Consider the following 21,549-nt stretch of genomic DNA (forward strand, 5'->3'; position numbering starts at 1 on the left):
AGGATGTCTCTTCGGATTCCAATGTGGTGAAGCCTTCTGATGAGGGTGTGGTGAGACACGGTGTCAAACGCTGCTGAGACGTCGAGGAGGATCAGGGCCATCATTTCTCCCCAGCCAAGGAGGGTTCTGATGTTGTCGGTGGTAGCCATCATGGTAGCTTCAGTGCCGAGGTTGTTTTGCACAAACACTTTACACATTGCCTCGGGGATAAGCTGACTGCTCATGCCAAATTACCAAGGGAGTGTGCAGTGGTTATTTAGGGTGTGCAAGTCCCTTACCCTGACTAGAGTGGTGGGTTCTGCCTGGCTTACGTCCACACCCTAGCCAACCAGACACCCTATTCTAGCAAGTGCGTTGCCGTAGTCCAGCTCGCTGGTGACTAGGGCTTGAGTGACCATTCATCTGGTGTGGAAGAGAAGCCATTTGAAGATCTTGTTGAGCATATGAGTGAGGAAGCAGGCAGAGGGACTACATTAATCTGGCTTCTCATGGAGAGGTTGCTGTTCAGGACGATGCCAAGGTTGTGGACATGGTGTGTCGATGTGGGTGAGGGTCCTAGTTCAGACTACAGCCAGACCACACTCCATGGGAAGGTGTTGTTCCCAAAGATCCGCACTTCTGTTTTGTCTGTGTTGAGTTTCAGGCAGTTGTCTTTCATCCAGTTGCAGATGCTCATTATGCAACTACAGAAGTTATCCATTGTATGGTGGCGGGGTCGTCTGATAATGAGATGGTGGGCTTGGGGGTCCTCAGTGTAGGATATAAAGTGTTTTCCATTTGTTATGATGTTCTTGGCCAAGGACCATGTAGGTGCTGAACAGTGTAGGGCTTAGGGATTAGCCTGGAGGGATGCCGTTCAAGATTTTCTTAGGTACCGAAGTGAAGGACGATAGGCTGATTCTCTGGGTTCTACTGGTGAGGAACAAGGTCATCCATTTGAGGATGTCTCTTCGGATTCCAATGTGGTGAAGCCTTCTGATGAGCGTGTGGTGAGACACGCTGTCAAACGCTGCTGAGAGGTCGAGGAGGATCAGGGCCATCATTTCTCCCCAGCCAAGGAGGGTTCTGATGTTGTCGGTGGTTGCTATCATGGTAGCTTCAGTGCTGTGGTTGTTGTGGGATCCATATTGGGGGGTGTTCAGAAGGTTGTTGTCCTCCAGGTGTTCCGTGAGTTGGCAGTTGATGGCTTTTCTGAGGACTGTGGCGGGAAAGCGTAGCAGAGAGATGGGACGGTACTTTTTTAGTTCATTGGGGTTGATGGATGCTTTCTTGAGGAGAGGTTTGACTTCTGCCTGTTTCTATTCCATGGGTAAGGTGGCCTAGCTGATAGATGCATTGAAGATGATGGTGAGTTCAATGCTGATCAACTTGCTCCCTAGGTTGAAAAATTAGTGGGGACAGTGGTCCAAGGGTGCTCCAGAGTTGGCTGAGTTCAGTATGGCTCCCAGGTAGTCCAAGGTGGTGAGCAGGTGGTTGGATTAGCACTGGTAGGAGAGAGATGGCTGAGGAAGTCTGTGGCAGTGGGTTGGGGTTAAACGTTCTTTTACATGGTTGAGATCTTGTGGTGGAACAAATCTGCGAGGGGGTTTCAGAGTTGTGATGATGTTTTCTGAGGCTGAGGGTTGAAGAACTCTCTGATGATGTTAAAGAGTTCTTTGCTTTTGTTAGAACTGGCTTCAATGCTGTTGGCAAAGGCATTAAAGCTTGTCTTTTTCAGAAGTTGGTGGCATTTGTTGAGGGATGTCTTGAATGCTGCTTGGTGAGTGGGCTCCTTGTTGGTCTGCTATTTCTTTTCCAGTCATATGAAGTTGCTTTTGGTGGTTCTTCAATTAATGGTGTACCTACTGGCCAGTTTGGAGAATCTGATGGGCTTAGTAGACTTGACATGCGCAACTCTGTTGGAGATCCATGCAGAGTTCTTGACATCCAATTTTGGATGGTTTCAGTTTCAGGGTGGGAGGTCCTCAGGGTGTTGGTTCACTGGCTCTCAGACAACTTGCTCCAGCTGTGATGTGAGGTGCTGGGCAGCTCAGTGGTGGTGCTGGGGATGATAATGTGGTCTGTCCAGCTGAGCTCGGTGACATGGCTGTACTTGACTGTGTTGCTGGCCATGAAGATAAGGCTGAGTGTGTGTCCTGTGATTTGTGTGTGTGAGGTTGGTGACCAGTTGGGTGAGCCTGACATTGTTCATGCTTTGTAGAAGGTTGACGGTGATGGTGATGTTAGTATCGGCGAGGTGAAAAATGAGGTCTCCAAGGAACGTGTAGTGTGTGGAGTCAATGGGGAATAGGGTGATGAATTTAGTGGTGGCATCCCAGAAGCTGGCACGTGGTCCAGGAGGTCTGTAGGCGAGGTTGATTCTGATAGTGGTTTTGCTGTCAATTTAGAGTTTGAAATTGGGGTGTCCCATGATGGAGGTGGTGTGGTGTGGTCTGCAGTTGTGGTGCAGTGGATTAACTTCTTTGTGGATGATGGTGATTCCACCTCTGTGTTTATAGATTCTGTCTCTGTGTGTTATCTTGTAGCCGATGGGTGTTGCTGAGGCAATGTCAGGCGCAGGAGCATAGTTGAGCCAGGTCTCGGTGGGGAAGATGATGTCGAAGGTGAGGGAGGAGATGGTGTCCCAGATCTCAGTGGTGTGCTTGCAGAGTGATCTTGTATTGAACAAGTGGCAGTGGAGTAGTTCTGGTGCAGTTGTGGTTGTTGTGATGGTGGTCGCCATGCATACTGGTTCTCCAGTGTTGAAGGAAAAAGACACTGCCAGCAGGAAAAAGGACCAACCCTGAAATTAACAGAGGTGCAACAGCAGTTGTTGTTGTGGAGTCTGGGGTCCAGGGCATGGAGCTTGGTGTATCTTTGGGTAGCGGGATAGACAGGGTTCCTGTTGTTGGGTGCTGGACAGGGGCGGATGGGCTTGCATTAGTCTTGCCAGCGGTGCTGCCGGCGTCCGCTTTGACCTCCATTATGTAGGTCCTAGGAGGAGGGAGGTGCACTATGAGCAGCAAAAAACAGCAGGAAAGCAGCGAGTACAACAGAAGCAAAACTGAAGTATAAAGTAAAGTATGTATGCAGTACAAAAACTGTTATAAAATCAAAATGCAGCACAGAGGAGTTGGCCTAACGGTTAGGGTGGCCGACCTCGAATCTGGAGAACTGGGTTTGAGTCTCGCAATGACGCTGAACATCCTGTGATTCTGGGCAAATCACGTAATCTCCCCGTGCCTAACCAAAATGAATGTGTGTCCTCATGTAACATAACTGTTGCTATGTAAAGCGCTCTTATACCCAATTCGGGTCAAGTTTGCGCTATATAAAACGCTGCAAAAAACAACAACAAAAACCAAATTAGAAAACAAAGTACAAATGAATAAACAAAATGACACCAAAATCAAAAACATTTTCAAGGGAAGACAGAGATATGAAATGTATTAGTTTAAAGTAGAAACAGTTCAAAGAATCATAGAGTGCCCATGATAGGCAGTGATCACAGTAGACCAGAATGTAGGCACATGTTGACACTGGTTGAGATGTACCATGGGTCTGATCCTCCAAGTGGGCTAGTTCTGGTCAAAGATTTTACCTCCTTTAAGCTACAATCCACCACATGAGTAAATTTGTAAAGCCCTCCCCAGTGGACTATACTTAGAAACTCACAGTGTGACAGTCAGAGGCCAAGTAGCAGGGTCCAGTCCAGGTCCAGGTAGAATGGGTAATTGCAGGGAAATACATCTTGGAGCTTGTTGTATTCCTGTAGCTTTAACAGGAGGTCAGCCTTATGACCCTTGGAGTCAACTTCTTTGATTCTGGATTCAAGCAAGAGGAGGTTCAATCCTTTCAAGACTCTTCTCAGGTGTTAGGTAGTAGGTTCAGTCCTCTTTTGATCTTCCACAAGTCCAGAAGTGTTCTGAAGCATGTGCCTAGGAGATTGCACATGTATGCATAACACAAGCGTGTTGGTGGGAATCACTTCTGGTCACACCCCAAGCAATCGGGCAAAAATTCCAGGAGTCAATCCTTCCCACTTTGGGAATTTTCAACATGGTGAAAGTCTTTCAGAACTGCACCTGGTCTTTGAGGACTACTATGTTAATCCTACTGTCCTCCTACATCTAATACCAATATCCAATTTTGACAAGTCACTCTGCCTTTAAAAAACCCAGGGACATAATTCAGGTAGAACAACGTAGCGTATTCCTGCTACTAGACAGTGGATACTCAAAAAGTGTTTTGGCATCTTGTTTTTCATACTTTCAAGTGTGCCCCCAGTGTTATATGTAAACCCAGCTGCCATGTCAAGTGGACTTTGACATTCACACAGAATTAAACTTTGTAATATGAAAATGGATATTCACAGTCCCTCTTTGCATATTCTGTGAGGTCCAGAGGAGTAATCTCTGTACATTCACTACAGCCTATTGGTGTTCTTAAGAAGCATTTCACACTCATTCACATCTATCCAAATGCTAGTTATTGGCTGACAGAAGTGGGAAAGCAAATGTAAATGGGCCTCCAGAGGCTTTAGGGAGGTAAGGTTAATGTTCTAAAAATATATTTTCCACAATATTTATAAAAAAAAGTCAACTTTACCATTGAATTGGTTTTTAATTACCTATTAAAAATAGTTATTAAATAATTGTTTCACCTGTTTACTAACTGAAATTAACATTAATAAACGTAATAATGTAACCCAGCCTTTTCCTACAGAACAGCCAGCCTTGCTATAGTGGAAATTGCTTTTGGCTCTGTTTAACTGTAAGGACATGTTTAGCATTACATTCCTACATGTTCTACTTTTAAACACCATGGACCCTGCCTTATGAGCTGTAGGTCCTACATAGGAGTGACATATAAATATCTAAAAAGAAAGTTTTGACTTGTCAAATAGGATTATTTTGACAAGACAAATTTGCAGATTAAAATGGCAATGGCTAGGGTACAAATTGGAGATCTGCAGTCATGGTTGCATTGTCACTGTAGTTGGTGGTAAGATGGGTGCTGCAGTCCACTAGTAACATAAAACTGACAGGCCCTGGATTCAACTTGTACCATATACTAGAATCTTACAAATAAGTTATATATACCAATTTGGGTATGCCAATTTCAGAATGTTCAAAGGGGAAGCAAAATCACTCTATCTCTCGTTAGTAAGGGTAAAGTGCAGAGAGTTTTGCAGCCAGCAAAAATATTGGATCTAGCAAAAGGCAACACATCTACGGCAACCCTACAAAAAAAGCAAAATTCCTACACTGCTATTCTAGCCATTGATAGAGTTAAATTCAACACTAAGAAACGTGAACTAAACCCATAGGAGGCACTGAATAATTTCGGAAGAGCAGAATCTCCTGCCCCTTTCTCTCTTAAAAAGGCATTTCCCTGAGATATGGAAGGGGGAACAGGGCAGTCTCACAGTAGATGACTGTGGCTTGCGCAACAGAGGTATAAGCCTCCCTTACATCTTCAATATTTTTCAATGCCGACAATGGACCGCAAGTGGATTAGGCATGCATTGCTTTTCAAAGCAAAAAATAAATCAGTAGGCTGAGTTTTTTTTAAGATTTGAGAAGGAGAAGTCTGAATAAAGAAGCTAGGGGAAACGTTTTCATTTCATCCTGTAATTCTTCCTCTAAACCTCTTCGGAATAGGGTCATCTGAGTGCATTCTACCCATGAGGTTTCAGCAGCAAACTCACAAAACTTTGAACAATAGGATAGCGCATTAGAATTTCCTTCATATATTTCATACAGCATACTCAGCGGAAGCTTCAGGATCAGGTATTTCAACCATGTTCTCGAACATTGAAAAATACTTGCCACAATTATTCTGACAAGGGCCTTTAGCAGCAGCCAGAGGAGTCGCCCAGGCCTGAGCTGCACCAGTCAGGAAACAGTCACATACCTTAACTTGGATATGTTGGGGGGAAACTAATCAGGTTAAAAGACAAAATAAACTGCCAAGCTCTTCAAAAACTCCTTTAGCCTCTCTCCGGAATACTTAGGAGTTGAGGAACTGATGACAGGAAGGTCATAAGACCTTAAGTGGATTGCTTGATGAAAAGCAGCATATCTGTTAACTGGTCCAGCTCCATTATTTGTTGCTGAGGAACAATCCCCAGGTCCAAACCAGGATCCAAGTTAAAAATAGATGTATACTTTCAGCATCCTAACCTGTGACTCGATTTTGATCGCGGACGGACGCAAGGAGGAGGAGGGGACGTCCGCATGGGCTGTGGAGTCCCCTCCTGTGCGATTAGGATGTGACCGCCACCCTGGCGGTCACATACTCTATTTTTAACATTGCGGCGGGAGTGGCTTCAAGCTGCACCCGCGGCAATGTTAAAAATGCAGTCATTGCATTTGCATGCAGAAAGAGGCAGGCACCTTGCGGTGCCTGCCGCTTTCTACATACAAATGCAGGGGGTACCATAGGTACCCCCCATGTGATCCCCCAGGCCCCCTTCACCTAGGGGGCCCGCAACGGGCCCCCGCAGTGAAGATCCGTATGCTTTTCCACGGCGATAAAACCCGCCGCGGAAAGGCATATTTGCCAGCCCATCCTAATATGGCTGACGGTGTCTGAGAGACACCGTCACCATATTAGAGCTTTTCCGCCGCGGTTGTAAGCCAACTGCGGCGGAAAGGCTGCGGACGGAAATCAGGACCCACCAGCCATCCTAATGTGGCGGTGGGTCTTTGGTCAGTCCGCTGTGGTTTTTCCGCATCCTCTGGGCCGGCGGTGGCTTCCGCCGGCCCCGAGGATGCGGAAAAACCGCAATCCAAATGAGCCCCCTGTTCTGGCAGGCTAATTACCAGTAAACCGGATCTGGGTCTTTTGCTGTCTGAAGTAAGGGCATCAATTTTCTAAAGCCACAATGTCACCACACAGAGGACTAGGGGCTAGGCAAGTGCCTTTGAGAAGTTGCCACCTTCTCAGGGGTAAGAAGTCAGAGGCATTAAAACGTCCAAGCCTGAGTAACTGTTGGACAATGCAAGATACTGCAGGTCTCAGATGCCCAGGCAACTGTAACATTAGAGTCGCATCACTTTCCTTTTATCATCTGTAATTTCTGTTCCTCAGCCAGAAACCTTGGTGTTCACTTTAACACTCCTATACAAATGGAATCATGATCCCTGCCACCACAGCATGCTACCACATAATTATAAAAAGAATACAAACATGTCTATCATTTCATACAATTAAGACAATACTTAATTCACTAGAAGTTAGTAAACTAAAATCACTGGAACAGCCTGCTTGGGGTCCTCAGTAAAACTTCTTTTACCCCCTGGACAAGATCCTGAACTTTGACCCGAACCCTTACTCAACCTGACAAAGCACGCGCCTACCATCCCTTTTGCATAAAGCTAGGAGGCTCTCTATTAAAAATACGCCCCTCTACAAATCATTGATTTAAGAAACTGGGGTGTTAATTATCACCCACCTCAAGCACCAAACAGTCCTTATCAGGGTGGACCAATACATTCGCCAGCTTAACCTGAACTCGACCTACTGGTAGCTATGGAACAGAGCAAACAGGTACAACTTGGATGCAACGTCAAAAGAGTGTTTTTGCTGGCTGTAGAACTATGTGTACTTTATCCCTGCTAACCAGAGGTAAAGTGTCTGTGATCCCCTTTTCAACATGATGCAATTGGCAAAACCCTGCCTGGCATATGTAACTTATCTCCAAGTTCCTAGCCTGTGGTGCAAAAGTGTACGCCTGTGAGTTAAATGTCACATGTGAAATGCAGTACCCATTTTACCATCCTCTACAGTGACAGTGTATATATGACTGCAGGCCTACCACATGCAGCCTGGTTGTGAAATTTTAAACTGCAAGTTTAACTTGCCAAAATAACCCCTTTTGGCAGGCTTGAACCGTCCTTTTAAATATTAATAAGTCAGCCCTAAGTAGGCGTTACTTCCAATAAGACAGGGTGCATTGTTTTCTAAGTAGGACATGTAAAAGTTTAATGTTGAACATGTCCTTACAGTGAGCTAGGAAGCACCAATAAATTTAAATTTTGGACTTTTTGAAATAATTATTATATGCACAATTTGAATGCCGACGGCGATTGGGCACTCGTCTGATGCACAAATAGGTTCAGACAATCTGCTGTTTTACTTTTGGACTTAGTGTCTGAAATGAAAAACAAAAGTTCTCAGCTGGAAAGGTAACATTCTGTGGTCAGAGAGGGCATTGCAACCTCAGATAGACGCTGGATGAGTTGTTGGTGAAACCATTAACTTTTGGTAAGAAAGGTCACAATGATACACATTTGAATTTCATCCCAGAGAAGGTCTATTGGTGGCCGGATACATTTGGTGCCTTCAGCCAGTAAAAATGTCTAGATTTGGGCAAAGTCACTTTTTGGAGCTCAGATTAATCCCTTGGGTGAAGGCTCTAGTCTGTTTCCTAGAGGGCTCCAGGAGGGCAGATGCCTTCCTCCTGAGGTCTCGCTGAATTGGATTTGTTGCTATGGAAAAGCACTGAGAGAGAGGAACCTGATACTTTGGCCCAGAAGTGACACTCCTTCGTCTGATGAGCTTGGCAGGTTCGTCACAGTCCTCCAGATGTCTTTGAAGTTGAAAGGTTTTTAAATCCTAGGTGTCAAGAAAACTTTGGAGGCGTATACTTTGACAAAAGCCAAGGGTCAAGAACCTTGGAGACAGCATTTAGGGGCTGATATTCACTGCATCGAATGGCCAGCAGCAGGGTCCAGAGCAGGTCCAGTTGGAACTGGTCAGCTTGCAAGTTGCAAAAAAGGCCTCCTGAGCTTGTTATGTCCCTGTAGCTTGAAGAAGAAGTCCGACTTATGACCATTAGAGTCAACTGATTTGTCCTGCAGAACCAGTTTTCTAGACTTTCTCACATTACATACATCAGGTCCATTCCTCTTCTGTACTTCCACAGGTGCAGGAAGTGTTCTGAGGGTTCTGTGGATCCCACATTTATGTATGAGACCAGTCTGTGCATAGGAGCTACTCCTGAGCCCTCCCTAAACAATAGGTTGAAAGTTCCAATGGGCAGCACTATCTACCTTTAAAGTGATGTTTGGCCTACTGCAAACAATCACCCAGTGTCCCTCTTTTCCTGAAACAAAGAAGGCAGAACCTTTCTTCCCCTCAGCAGAGCTCTGACACCCACCCAGAGGTATACCCACCTAAATGAGCAACCCTTCCTCAGTGGTCACTCTAAGTCAGTATTGGGGCAGACTTCCGACCACTTCAATTAGTATTTTGCCTGACTGGGGAAACAAAGGAGGGCCCTGTCTAGGTGTCAGCTAAAATATGCCTATGATAAGTTATGACTCTCAAAAGTTAAGTTTTTGGGGCACAGCCAACCTGAAATACTGTCAAGAAATTACATCACCACCCCACAACCAAGGTCCTTTGTACCTGCTCTGGGGTCAAGTTCACGCCTCATTAAAGGGGCTATTCAGCAGCTAGAGGACAGAGTCCATGCAGGCTTCCAGAGGCTTTAAACAAGGAAAGGTCACTTTCTGAAACTATCTTTTTTCAAAATATGTCTCACAAATCCAACTGAGCTTGAGAGTTGAACTTGTAATAAATATTTAAAATAGTATAACATGAATTTTATAGGAGTGTCCTAGTCAGAAATAACATTATTGAATTTAATATTATGACTCAAATTTTTCCTAAGGAACAGTCAAACTTGCTGCAATGAAAATTGCTTTTGGGGCCTTTTCACTGTATTGGCATGTTCAATATTATACTTAAAAGGAGGGTTTAGGTCTGTCAAATTACGTTTTACAGCTTTAATTTGCAGTTTAATACTTCACATTCAGGATATGGAGGGTAGTCCTGCAGTCATAATTATGCTGTCACTGAAATGGATAGATCAATGGCTGCTGCAGTCCACTTATGACATTTAAATTACAGGTCCTCGATACATGTTGTACCATATATAAGCAACCAAACAGTAAGTTAAATATGCCGAGTATAAGAATTCCAACTTGACCATGTTGAAAAGGGGAGAACACAGTGAATTTACTACTTGCTAGCAGAGGTAAAAGTCACACAGTTATGCAGCAAGCAAAAACCGTTAAGGCAATAATCTGGGGGTACACCACACACAAGATGATAATTTCCAAAACCCTATTCTCACTGCCATTGCAGTTGATGGCACAATAGGTGCTCAGTCCACTGGTGGCATTTAAATTACAGGCCCTGGGTGCACCGTTAGCTTAAATTAGGGAGATATATAGGGAAGTTCAATATTACAATTAGAGTTATACCAATTTGAGCATGTTAAAAATGAGGAGCACAAGCACTTTATTATTGGGTGGCATAGATATAATGCAGAAAGCTTGCCTGCCAGCAAAAACAGATAGGGTAAAGACCTGGAGGTAAACCACACAAGAGGTTGTCGTTTCTCACAACTGACATTCATAGATCATCTTTCCTATATAGTGGATGAAAATACCACCTCCCGTAATTTACAATCCTCCAACTATTCCCTCCAAGTTACAACCAAACCAAAGGCACACAGGATTTATGTCAGAACCCATTTCAGAGGGCTACGGGAAAAGCAGGAGCAACTGAGGCCAACCATGTGGGCTGTGGACTTTTACTCCTGAAGTCAAGGGGGCCTTTCCTACTATGCTTCCTGAATAACAGGGCAAACCACTACGTCACCACTACAATGTCCAACCTATCATATGGAGGTACATGGTTTCAGTCTTGCACCAAGTTTATTTTGTCTGCAAACGTGCAGTTCCCCACTGATTGGTGGAAACTACACGACAGTGGGTGGGTGCAGATAGTTATTTTTACAGATCTGAACCTACTTCTTTGTCAGCAGCCTGTCCCAGTTCCTTACTGTAAATATGTGGTCGCCCTACCCATACATAATAAAAAAACATAACTCTTACCTTGTCCCCAGGCTCGCTTCTACTGAGCTTGATAGTTATTGAGCTGGCAGTAGTGCCCACCTCGGGCAGGACCTCAAGGATGCTTTCCAGGGTAGCTGTGCCTTTGGTCTTGGGTGGTGGTTGGCGCATTGAGCAGGCACTGTTCACCATCCAGGAGAGCAAATCGAACTACAGTTGCCCAAGCCGAAAAGGAAAGAGAAAGCAACCGTTCAAAGTTGCCATTATTATACTGTGTAGGTTTATATAGCACCAATAGACCCAAGCATCTCACAAACTATTGAGTTGAAAAGTCAATAGAGGCTACATTATTATTGCTCAAAGCAAGATAAAAAGTGTACATATATATATATATATAGCATATATATATATATATATATATATATATATATATGCTGCTTACTCCGTTTCGTGATACTGTTTCACTCCAAAACAACGGACGCAGACCCAGATTTGGTGCAATGTTATTTTATTTTTTTGCCATAATGCCCTGCACCACCACCATGACGCGTTTCGGGCAACACAGTGCTATATATATATATGTATATGATCTAAGATAATCAGACAGCCTCAATTAAGACAGTAACACCTTCTTTATTAGGTATAAAGTCACCTTTGGAGATAAGGTTGGAGCTTTATATGTTTTAGTCACGAGGTAGAATATCAGCAGGAGTTTTTATATTATGCATAATCACAGATCAAGGATATTGTCAATAATCACAGACCAAGGGGTGTATCAAAAACAATAGGAAAAGGAGTGGCCTGCTTTAGAAATCTTTTCTCAGCCAGTACTAAGCTATCCTTTAATGTAGGACTTGGTTGCTGGTGTTCAATAGGGGAACCATTGGCTTGTAGCCCACCATGTGTGATGGCTCCGATGTGTATCTTCATTCAGATTTCAACTCTGACTCTTTGAAGGTACACCAGACTCATCAGTGAAGATTTCTACTCATAGGAAAACCTGAACCTCTCCACCCAGATTATTGGCTTCTGGTGTAGGTCTAGACCTCTTCATGTTATTTCTAAGGTCAAAAAATCAATTCACACATTGATCACCTCATCCCTTTGTAACAACGTATGTATTTGATATTCAGATAACACAAACCCTAGCTAGTGGCAGTAGAACACCCTTGCATGCTTGCTCTCATTCACAACTTCTTAAGATGTTAATGGTACGGATCACTTTTCTAGATTCTACCCTTCCCTCGCATATTTGTGATCATCATCTGCAGTACTAGAAGCACATTCACAATTACCTCCCCATTGTTAGTAGCAGCATGTTGAGCGGAACCTGTGAAAATCACCATAGTCAAATACTTGACCAGTTCAGCGCGGGTCTGTAGCGTAGACGGAACTCCTGAAAGAACGATACCAGAAACAATTATGACTCTCATTGCATGTTGATTAACCATGGCACATGTGCCCCCTCCAATCTTTACAAGAGCAGGTAGTTAGATAATTTATAATGCATGATTAATTAAAACTGATATCAAAAAGTTACATTAATAATACAGGTAAAAATAAGTACAAAGTAAAAAAAAGTCATTTTGCTTGTGATTAAGAGACATAAAATTGTTTGGATGATGATAACATTGGTAACACTGGTTTACAGGCCTTTTTGAAGTCAATTATATGAACAGTCTAATTTTAAACCAGTGGAGTAGACCAATTCAGTGTCTACTGTAGTCCATGGTAGGTCTCTACTGTTAGCAGCAAGAGTTTTTCAGTCTCAGTGCTGTCAGATCAAAGAATTTTGTAAGGCGACAGTTTATCTGCACTAAGGAGGAATTAAAGCAATCTTTACAAGAGCAGGTGGTCCTGCACAAGATGAATCTCTATCAAAGTTCATAGGATTTATAGGGCTATTCTATGCAATGGATGTGTAGATACCAACCGCCCCGCAAAAATGACTTTTAGAATAGGGAATCTGAATTACCCAATTGATTATGCTTTTAGAAATGCTTGGCATTTTACTGAAGTAGAAAGGTTTGAGGTGCTCCAAAGTGAAGGCAGTGACCAATGGCACTTACGATTATTACCTGGGAGAGAACAAGGTTGGAAAAGAGATAGAGTGGTCCCTTTACAAAAAGAGCACCCTTGACGCATAATCACCCATATAACCGAGGACAGTCTGAAATTGGTTAATGACCTGATGATTGATTATGCATTCTGCGGTAATCTAGAGGAAAGAGAGAATGTCATTACATGGTATGATCAGGTGATTGGGAAGGTGGTGAATTGTTTAAGGATACACCTAAAACCAGGACGCAATGGTCCTCCCACAATTCCAATACGGAGTAGAGATTCTATCGTTAGGTGGTAAATTGTATTGGAATTTAGAGGAGGGTAAATGTGTGAAACAGCTCCGTGCTCTCCCACTATCAACTATGAACCAGGCAGTGAGAGTTTAATGTCAATTTACAGCCTGGAACTTTCAAGGACTGCAAGCAACATTGAACTTCTGGCAGAAATTAAGTGGAAAAGGTATCCCCAAAATATCACACCTTTATAAAAGAGAAATAGAGGAAAGCAAACTTAATTGGGCATCCATGGTTAGACCTATGCTAGGTAAGATGTGCGTTAAGGTTTCTCTAGAACCAGACCAATGGAAGCTAGGGCAGCAGAACCCCAAACTGATGCTACGTGCTAATATTAACGCAAAGGCTTTAGAAGAAGACTTATGTTATCTGAGAAGCAAATCGCCATCCAGCTCTTGGTAAATGGGCAGAGAAATGATCATATGTTCCCCTACATCGAGACCATGCCAAGTCCTAAGCTTAAATGTGGTATTGAAATTTGGAGTTGGCCTGAACCCATGTACTGAAGACAGGAAGATGGAAACTAGAATGAGAAATGAGCAGGGTCTGTGTACATGCGAAATACAGGTAAAATACAGTGGCCCACATATGTTGCTGGACTGTTTGTGGTTTCTAGAAGAACGGAAGGAATTTCTAAACCTCTTTTTTAAATACTTATACAATTACTAGTAGGGATCAAGCTCTTAGTCTGTTGATAAATATATGATTTTTAAATGTTGTATGTGCAATAGGAAGGTTTTTAACTACAATACAGGAGTTCTTGAAAGAATTGGCAATATAATCAAAAATTGGCTATGGGGCAAAAAGTGACTCTATCCACTCTTTGAGGATGTTTTGGAGCTTCGGAAGCCCGTATGCATGCAGAAATGTACATTTTATGTATATATGACTCTTCCCTCATTTGGGACAGAGTGGCACTGCTTCCACTGTATGTTTTAGCAGGTCTGTATTGTATTTTGTATTGTTTATTTATCTTTTGTACTATTTGTATTTTTAATTGTACTTTGTATTGTGGTACATTTTATGGCTCTATTAGCTGAATGAAGTATATATGATTATGATAAGGTGTAGCACTGTGTTCGAACCCATGTCATATGAAAAACAGAAGCCCAAGAAAATAATGGTAGGCTTTCAGTTGTGTGCTTTCAGAGGTAGGCCTGTAGATTATTAATTTCAGGCAAAGTTTCTACTGATTCTTAATAGGGTACTACTTTCCAAGTCAGTGCTTAATTTGTAAAATAATTAGTGTCAAAGCCCTAATTAGGAGGACACTACAGCTTGCACCATCCGTTGCCCCTGCCAGCGGTGCCAAAGACAGTGCCGACATTATAACTAACCAGTACACTCTTAACAAGTGTAACAATTCATACTTTCTAGGACCCCAAATCAATAAGAATGGCTTGGGAGGCAGGAATTAGTCATTGTCAATATAAATTGAATTAATAAACAGCTATTATTGTGCTCATATCTAAATGAGGCAGACAGTGCCACCATGTGGCAGACTGTCATATGCGCCAGTGCTGGTGAGGGCCAGTGTCGAGCACTGGAAACCACATGTTCAAATTAAGCACTGCTCCAAGTCGGTTCCTGGAACTGTTAGACATGTCTTCCCGAATTCTAGTGCTCTGAAAAATGTTAAAGTAGCATAGCGAAGCTTGAGTTCAAAAACACAAATTTTCATTTTATTGCTCTGTTTATCAAATGGCAGTATACAGTGAAATTGTCCAGATTGATTCTAAATGCCAAACAATGTCAAAAAAGTTTTATTCCAGACCCTCATATGGCACTTAAAGCATGTACGTTTTTTTATTTTGTGGATTGGCACAATGCCTTGTGGTTCAGTCGTGAAGCCAAAATCCTTCAAAAGAATGTGTATGGGGTTCAACCAATCATACCTGAGGATTTCCTCTCCAGGAAGCCTTCTTTGAAGATCTCCAATACCCATGCTTGAAGCTCTTGGTCCTTCTGGATGCTCTCGTCACTCTTATAGTAGTAGTCAACAATACTAGACACATAGCTAAGAACAACAGGAAATAGAGTAGAATGAGTGGGTGAAAGAGCATGAAGAACACCTCCAGGCCAATGAAGATGAAGCTGTACCGGTTACTTCAGTAAAAAGCAATCAGTATTCATTTAACATTTATTCATCATGCATTTATGCCAGCTATATGGCAATAGTTTGTGTTGGGTCTTTTCCAAGGGGGTCCCTTATATGTAATATTATGGCCTACCACTCAGGTTTAGGGAGCCAATGTGCTCATAACGCCTGTACTTACTCTAGAACCAATGCTGCTGAATTAAAGCTCAGGATGGGAAGAACACTTCCTCCTCACTTGAAAGGGGCGGGTACTGCTGCCTCAGCTCTTTACTGGTTAATATATCTCATTCCCCTCTGGAATAAGTCACAGAGGTCCACACAACCTGCTGGTCTCCTAAAGCTCCCAATGCCTTCAGCAGAACCCACCAAAACGAGATCCTCTCAAGAAATCCAACATTTCATCTTGAAAGTTAATGCTCACTTCCACTTGTTTACCCTTTTTAGGCAACATGATTGAAAATCATTGTCTCAAACGTGGCTCACATGATTTGTGCCCTGTAGTGTTTTGCACATCAAGCCAATTCAACCATTGCTACATTGCATAGGCAAGTCACACTAGCACCCTTTTCTTGGAAGAAAGGCTTTTATTTTTCTAAGTGCCTGCTGAAACGTGTTGTTTAGGCAGTTAGCATGGAAACGCCTACTTACTATGTGCTCCAGCGCAATGACCACTTACTATCTGTCTATAGCCATATGGCTGCACACCAACAGCCTAATATACTGAATAATTATTGAAAAAGGATGTATGACGTTACAACGCGATCAAAATGATCGTGGTACATCACAACGCAACTTTTACAACGCAAGTCGTTACCATGACTTGCGCTGTAGGGTGCTGGACTTAGGAATAGTATGATTTACTATTCCAACTCCAGCCTACATACAGTAGGGAAGGTGTTGGAATAGTAAAACACAATATTCCTTAGTCTAGAGCACCCCCCAGTGCAAGTCGTGGTAACGACTTGCGTTGTAAAAGCTGCGTTGTGAATGTATTGCAGTATTTTGACCGTGTAGTAAAGGTTGTTTCCCTTTGAAAAAACAAAAGAGGTTACAATTTGCAAGCAGACTTTTGCAAAAATTAAAGAATATTATGACCTAACATATGTTTTAATGTCAGTGAATAACATTCTGATTAGGACTGCATGAATAAAAAAGATGGTAGGTTGCAAATTGTGGCTCATTCTGATTTGTAGTATCACAGGAATGGTGGTCTGCTAGAGTCAGCAGACTACCATGTCTTTGATTTCCTCAACATAAAGTACCCTTTGTGACTCCTAAAAAGAAAGTGATACACATAAAACCTTTTTTGAGGGTGCATTTTCATATTTTGAAGTGCTGGGGGCTGTAAAAAAGATCACACACTGATCACTCCTCCACTCAATACTTAGGTATACTCCACAACCATACTTCATCAAGAGCAGGCACTATATCTTCAGCTTAGCTTTGAAAGGTTGATTAGGTGAACTTGTTCATAAGCATTCTTGTCTTTCCATTTTTCATACACAGTTAATGCAGTACAATTTCTTGCCTCACTGCAGCCTCCATGTTCCTCTCACATTCACACTTGATACAGGGATCTACTAGCATTGTGAGGAAATCAATTGAGATGAAAGATCAAAGGCCGATCTAGGTACATTTATTCTGTAAATTCATTCTTCGCAGTATAAGGCACATCACAGAATAGATGAAATGTTGCACCCTTAACCACCAGCTCATTACAGCCGTCCAGTTCACAGCCCAACCTTCACATTCTCCACATAGCCTTCCATTCCACTTCCAACATTCTGTCAACCACATAGATATGTATGCCCTACTGAGATTTCATCCATATCTATAAAATGAAGCACAGTTCCAGGTGTCACACACCTTCCCCCTTTTAAAAACATGAAGGAAAGCTAACAACACAAAATGAAAGCATAAAACACAGGACAAAGGTACAAATTATCTTAGGCCTACAACAGTGTGTCCTAACCATAGTTCAAGGGCATCTTCCTATATCTGGTGCTTCTTCTCCCCCTCATTTTGATCACATACTGTCCCATGGGGAGTCAATCCACCACAAGATTTTTCATTCTGTTGTTCACTTTCTCCTCTGTCCCTTCTGTGGAACAAGTTCTCAAGCCAAGGCATACAGCTCACTGCACATAGCTCTCCCCACAAGATGAAGCTATAGTTGTTCTCTTGATGATTATTGCACAGCTGCACTCTACTCCAACTCGACATGGATGCCCTGTCACTCTCAGTGCTCCAATCAGCACCTCAATGACCTCCACTCCACCTTATACAGTTTAAGACAAGTAGTATGAAACATGTTTATTCTGAGTATGTTGAACACCTTTCTCTGATCTACTCTCTATGAAATCTTTACATTCTTTCTAAGTAATGTCAATGGTTCAATCTTTGTAGAAGAGTCCTCTCTAAATTTAGCGCAAAACTTAAACTAGAAATCACCTGCACCCTGGGCATAGGCTCTGGTGCTTCTGGTATATTTCAAACATGACCATCCTTGGGTTAGAACCCCTTCCATAGAGATGGTATGACCACACAAAAGCCCACTGGACACTATGAAATTATATTTCTTACATTTTAAAGTCAAAACTCTCACTGATAATGCCTGAAGAACTATTTCCAGAATTCAATCATGTTTCTTCATTTTCATCAATTACCACAATATCATCCTGAAAGGCTATAGAGCCTTCAGTCTGCTTTGGAGACCTATTGATTGTATACTGAAATACTGAGAAAGCGCTAGTGTGCTCTAAAGGCTTTTTTTTTACATTGAAACATACCCTCCGTAGTTATGGAAGCTACCATATGCTTGGAGAGGTCCCAGATGCTTACCTTAGAGAAGTGCCCTGCCTGTGATCACACATTTCCTTCTTTTCTTAATCACCTAGGCCAATCCTGAGCTCCTGTATATCAGGGCCTCATTGGAAGAGGGAGCCAGGTCAGGGAGTGGTGTGAGATAAGAGGGAGAAGAAAGAGTATGGGGAGAAAGGTAAACAGAGGGAGACTGGAGCCAGAAACATTATGGTTAGGCTGACAAGAATCAAAAGATGGCAGCAGGTACCAGCAACAGTTCACAGTGTGTCTCTCTGAATGTGAGCACCCCGGCTCTGGGCGCAGCACACAACTATGCCAAAGCTCTTTCGTGCACATCAGTTTGTTGTCATCTGTCTACTAACTTCTGAAAACCGAGTTTTCCAATCTACCCAGATTCAGGAGTTCTCCATTATATTTTCCGCAACCCCAAAACTGGGTCACATCCTGGTAAGTTCAGTTTCAATGACTGGTTGTGAGTAACTGCGTGCTCTATAGAGAAATATCTGTATCTCTGTAGTTGACACTCAAACATTTCTAGTGTGAGGATACTTGGTGCACTCTTGAGGATGGCAATAGCACTTTAAGGACCAGAACAGAATGTTAATATATATATCCGAAACATGCAGGGTAGTACAAGTAACTGCAATATAGGGTCACAGTACTTTTGATGGTGGTTTATGAGACCTCATTGCTTATGGACAGAATTGTGCAAGGTAATTTGACTCATTCTTTCATATATCCTATCTAGCCTCAGAAGCATTCTTGCACTTCTATCCTACTGTGGGCATACATTGCCGAACAGTCCCCCACATAAGCCTTCATGGGGGAATTCCTCTCAAAACAGTCAGTGGTAACACCATCATTCTTTACAACATCTACCAGAGCTTCTCCAAGCCACATCAGTTGTCATTGTAGCTGATTGTGTGGGACTAGAGTGACACTTAAAGGGTCCTTCTTGCAGCTAAGAGGAGTATATCAAATTATAGGCAAAGGAGACCATTCAGAGCATACGCTGTGATAGTAGTGCCATTTGACCTGTCATTGTATATTGGAAAATCTGGCAGACTTGGACAACAAGAAGGAGGTCTGGTTGGCAAACCTCTTAGTTTATGGTTTAACTTGAGAATACTCTCCAGTTTGAATACTTTATCCTTGGGGAATCTACAAAGGCACATTGTGGTAATCCATCAAAACATGTAGTTAGCCATTGAGAGTAATGGAAGTGTCACAGTTCAGAAAATTACTCTTTCTCTGTGTACATGTTTGCTGCATGCATTATTTTCCACTTCTGAACTGCTTAGTGTTGAAGGTTCTGTTATGAGATAAACCTTTTCCAGCAGAATGGCCTTGTTAGACCTCCAGTTTCCGAATTTGAAAAGTTGTGAATGTAACATGCACTTGTACTTTCAAATCCTTTAAATGAAGGCATTGTTTTCAGTCAAACTTTGCTACTAACACAGCACAGGGCTCAAAGTTAGCAGTGCCTCTGACAGCTCTATAGAGATGCAATGGGAAAAATATATAAAAACTATTCCAAATCAGGAAGGGATAAAGGGAGAAACCAGATCCTGGGGCCCACGCTGCCTCTTGGGATATGATACAGAAGACCATCAAATGTACCAGGTGTATTAGATGGTTCGGAACCTAGCTATATAATGCCGAAAGGAAAGGAGCGAATTTCATAAACTAATATGTTAGAGATGCGTGATAAGCAATAGTTAAAATTTAAAATATATACATTTTAATAGCATTCAAAACAGCTGAGTTACTGATAATCATTCTGGTAATCCTGATTCCCTTAATATGCATTATATTGGAACAAAAGCTAAAATTACTTAGTATATAATATTAGGATGTGTGCAAACTGATTTAGGCAGATTCAGGATACAACTAACTCTGCTATCGCCAGCCCCAAGCCCAGCTGCGATAGGAGGAGGGGTTATGTGTGGGGCTAGCTACTCCACCATACAATAAAATTCTAGATACAGAAATCTCATCCAAAAGACATCCATCCTTGGGAGAGAGAAATCTTCTTCACTAAGAGTTATGACACCTTGTGGTAAAAAGCAAGAGATCCTTAAAAGCTGCAAAGTCAATCCACCTGCATTCGACCAAGACCATTTCTATTGGGACGTGTTACAAGAGGATTACGTAAGAAAGAGGCAAGACAGACCAAGTGGGAGTTGAGATGAAAAAATACAACCCTGTCCTGCTTGGCATTAGTTGGAACAGATGGACATACACAAGAAAGAAAAGATTGGCTTAAGGGGAATGCTGCTTTATTCTGGACATATTCAGGAAGTAGCAGTGATTCTAACACCAGCAGCCAACAGAGCTATGATAAGATGGGAAGCCCACGGTCCCAGAATCATCACAGATACCTTCCTCACAAAGTAAAAGAGGATCAACATGAATGTTATCCAAACTATGCACCTACAAATGGCAACAAAGAGGAGGAAAAAAAACAATTTTACAACAGTCTCTAGTCCAGCCTAGAGAAAAGCCTTGAGAGAGACGTCACTGTACTGATGGGGCACCTCAATGCCAAGATTCGAGGCAACAACAATGTGTACGAAGAAGTCATGGTCTTCCATGGCCTCTGCTACATGAATGAGTATGGTGAAAGGCTCTCAGATCTCTGTGCCCTGAACAGTCTGGTGATAACCAGTAGTGTATTCCTACACAAAAGAATAAAAATGTTATAAGACCATTCAACAGAGAACCAGATCAACTATGTCTGCATTGCTATGAAGTTCAGGAGGTCCCTGCAAGATGGAAGAATGATGAGAGGAGTGGACATGGCATCAGACCATCATCTTTTCATGGCCAGGCTAAAGCTAAAGCTGATGAAGGCAAGGATGAAACTGAGAAACCAAAGCCAGCAGTGTAACACCACCCTCATCAAAGATGAACTGAAATGGAGTGAATATTCATACACCCTCAGTAACAAGTTTCAAGTCCTGCAAACACTAAAGGATGACAGACACCCAGTGGAAAGTCAGTGGGAGAATATCAAAGAAACAGTGACTCAACCTGCCAAGAGGTACTGGGTCACAAGAAACACCAGCATAATTAATGGGTCCACTCCAATACTTTTTTCAAAATCCAAGAGGAAAGGAAAAGAAAGCTGCAGTCAATACCAGCTTAGCAAGGGCAGCAAAAGTCTAAGGTGAATACACAAAAAACAACAAGGAGCAAAGAAAAGGTTAAGAGCAGACAAGGAAAGATTCATTGATGCTACAGAAACTTGAAAAAACTCTACAGCATAACAAGGAAACTCTCTGGCAGATACAGCAAGCCAGAAAGACCTGTTAAACACAAATCTGGGAAGACAACCATATGTACAGAAGGCCAACAACAAAGATGGGTAGAGCACTTGGAAGAACTGCTGGACAAGCATGTGCTGAAGTCTCCACCAGAT

The 21,549-nt window shown here is 42.5% G+C and overlaps 1 protein-coding gene across 1 annotated transcript in view; it reads right to left on the bottom strand.

Annotated features, from left to right (window-relative positions):
• Positions 1-21,549, bottom strand: part of LOC147678098 (hydroperoxide isomerase ALOXE3-like) — a 319,605-nt gene that overhangs the window by 36,444 nt on the left and 261,612 nt on the right. The window contains exons 11-13 of the mRNA XM_086945959.1: positions 15,103-15,224; positions 12,146-12,246; positions 10,893-11,060 (exon numbers count right to left, since the gene is read on the bottom strand). Of these exons, the coding sequence (XP_086802085.1) occupies positions 10,893-11,060; positions 12,146-12,246; positions 15,103-15,224 (391 nt within the window). The remainder of the gene's footprint in view (positions 1-10,892; positions 11,061-12,145; positions 12,247-15,102; positions 15,225-21,549) is intronic.

This window comes from Lissotriton vulgaris, chromosome 12, assembly GCF_964263255.1.
Source record: "Lissotriton vulgaris chromosome 12, aLisVul1.2, whole genome shotgun sequence".
In the NCBI taxonomy this organism is placed as follows: Eukaryota; Metazoa; Chordata; class Amphibia; order Caudata; family Salamandridae; genus Lissotriton; species Lissotriton vulgaris.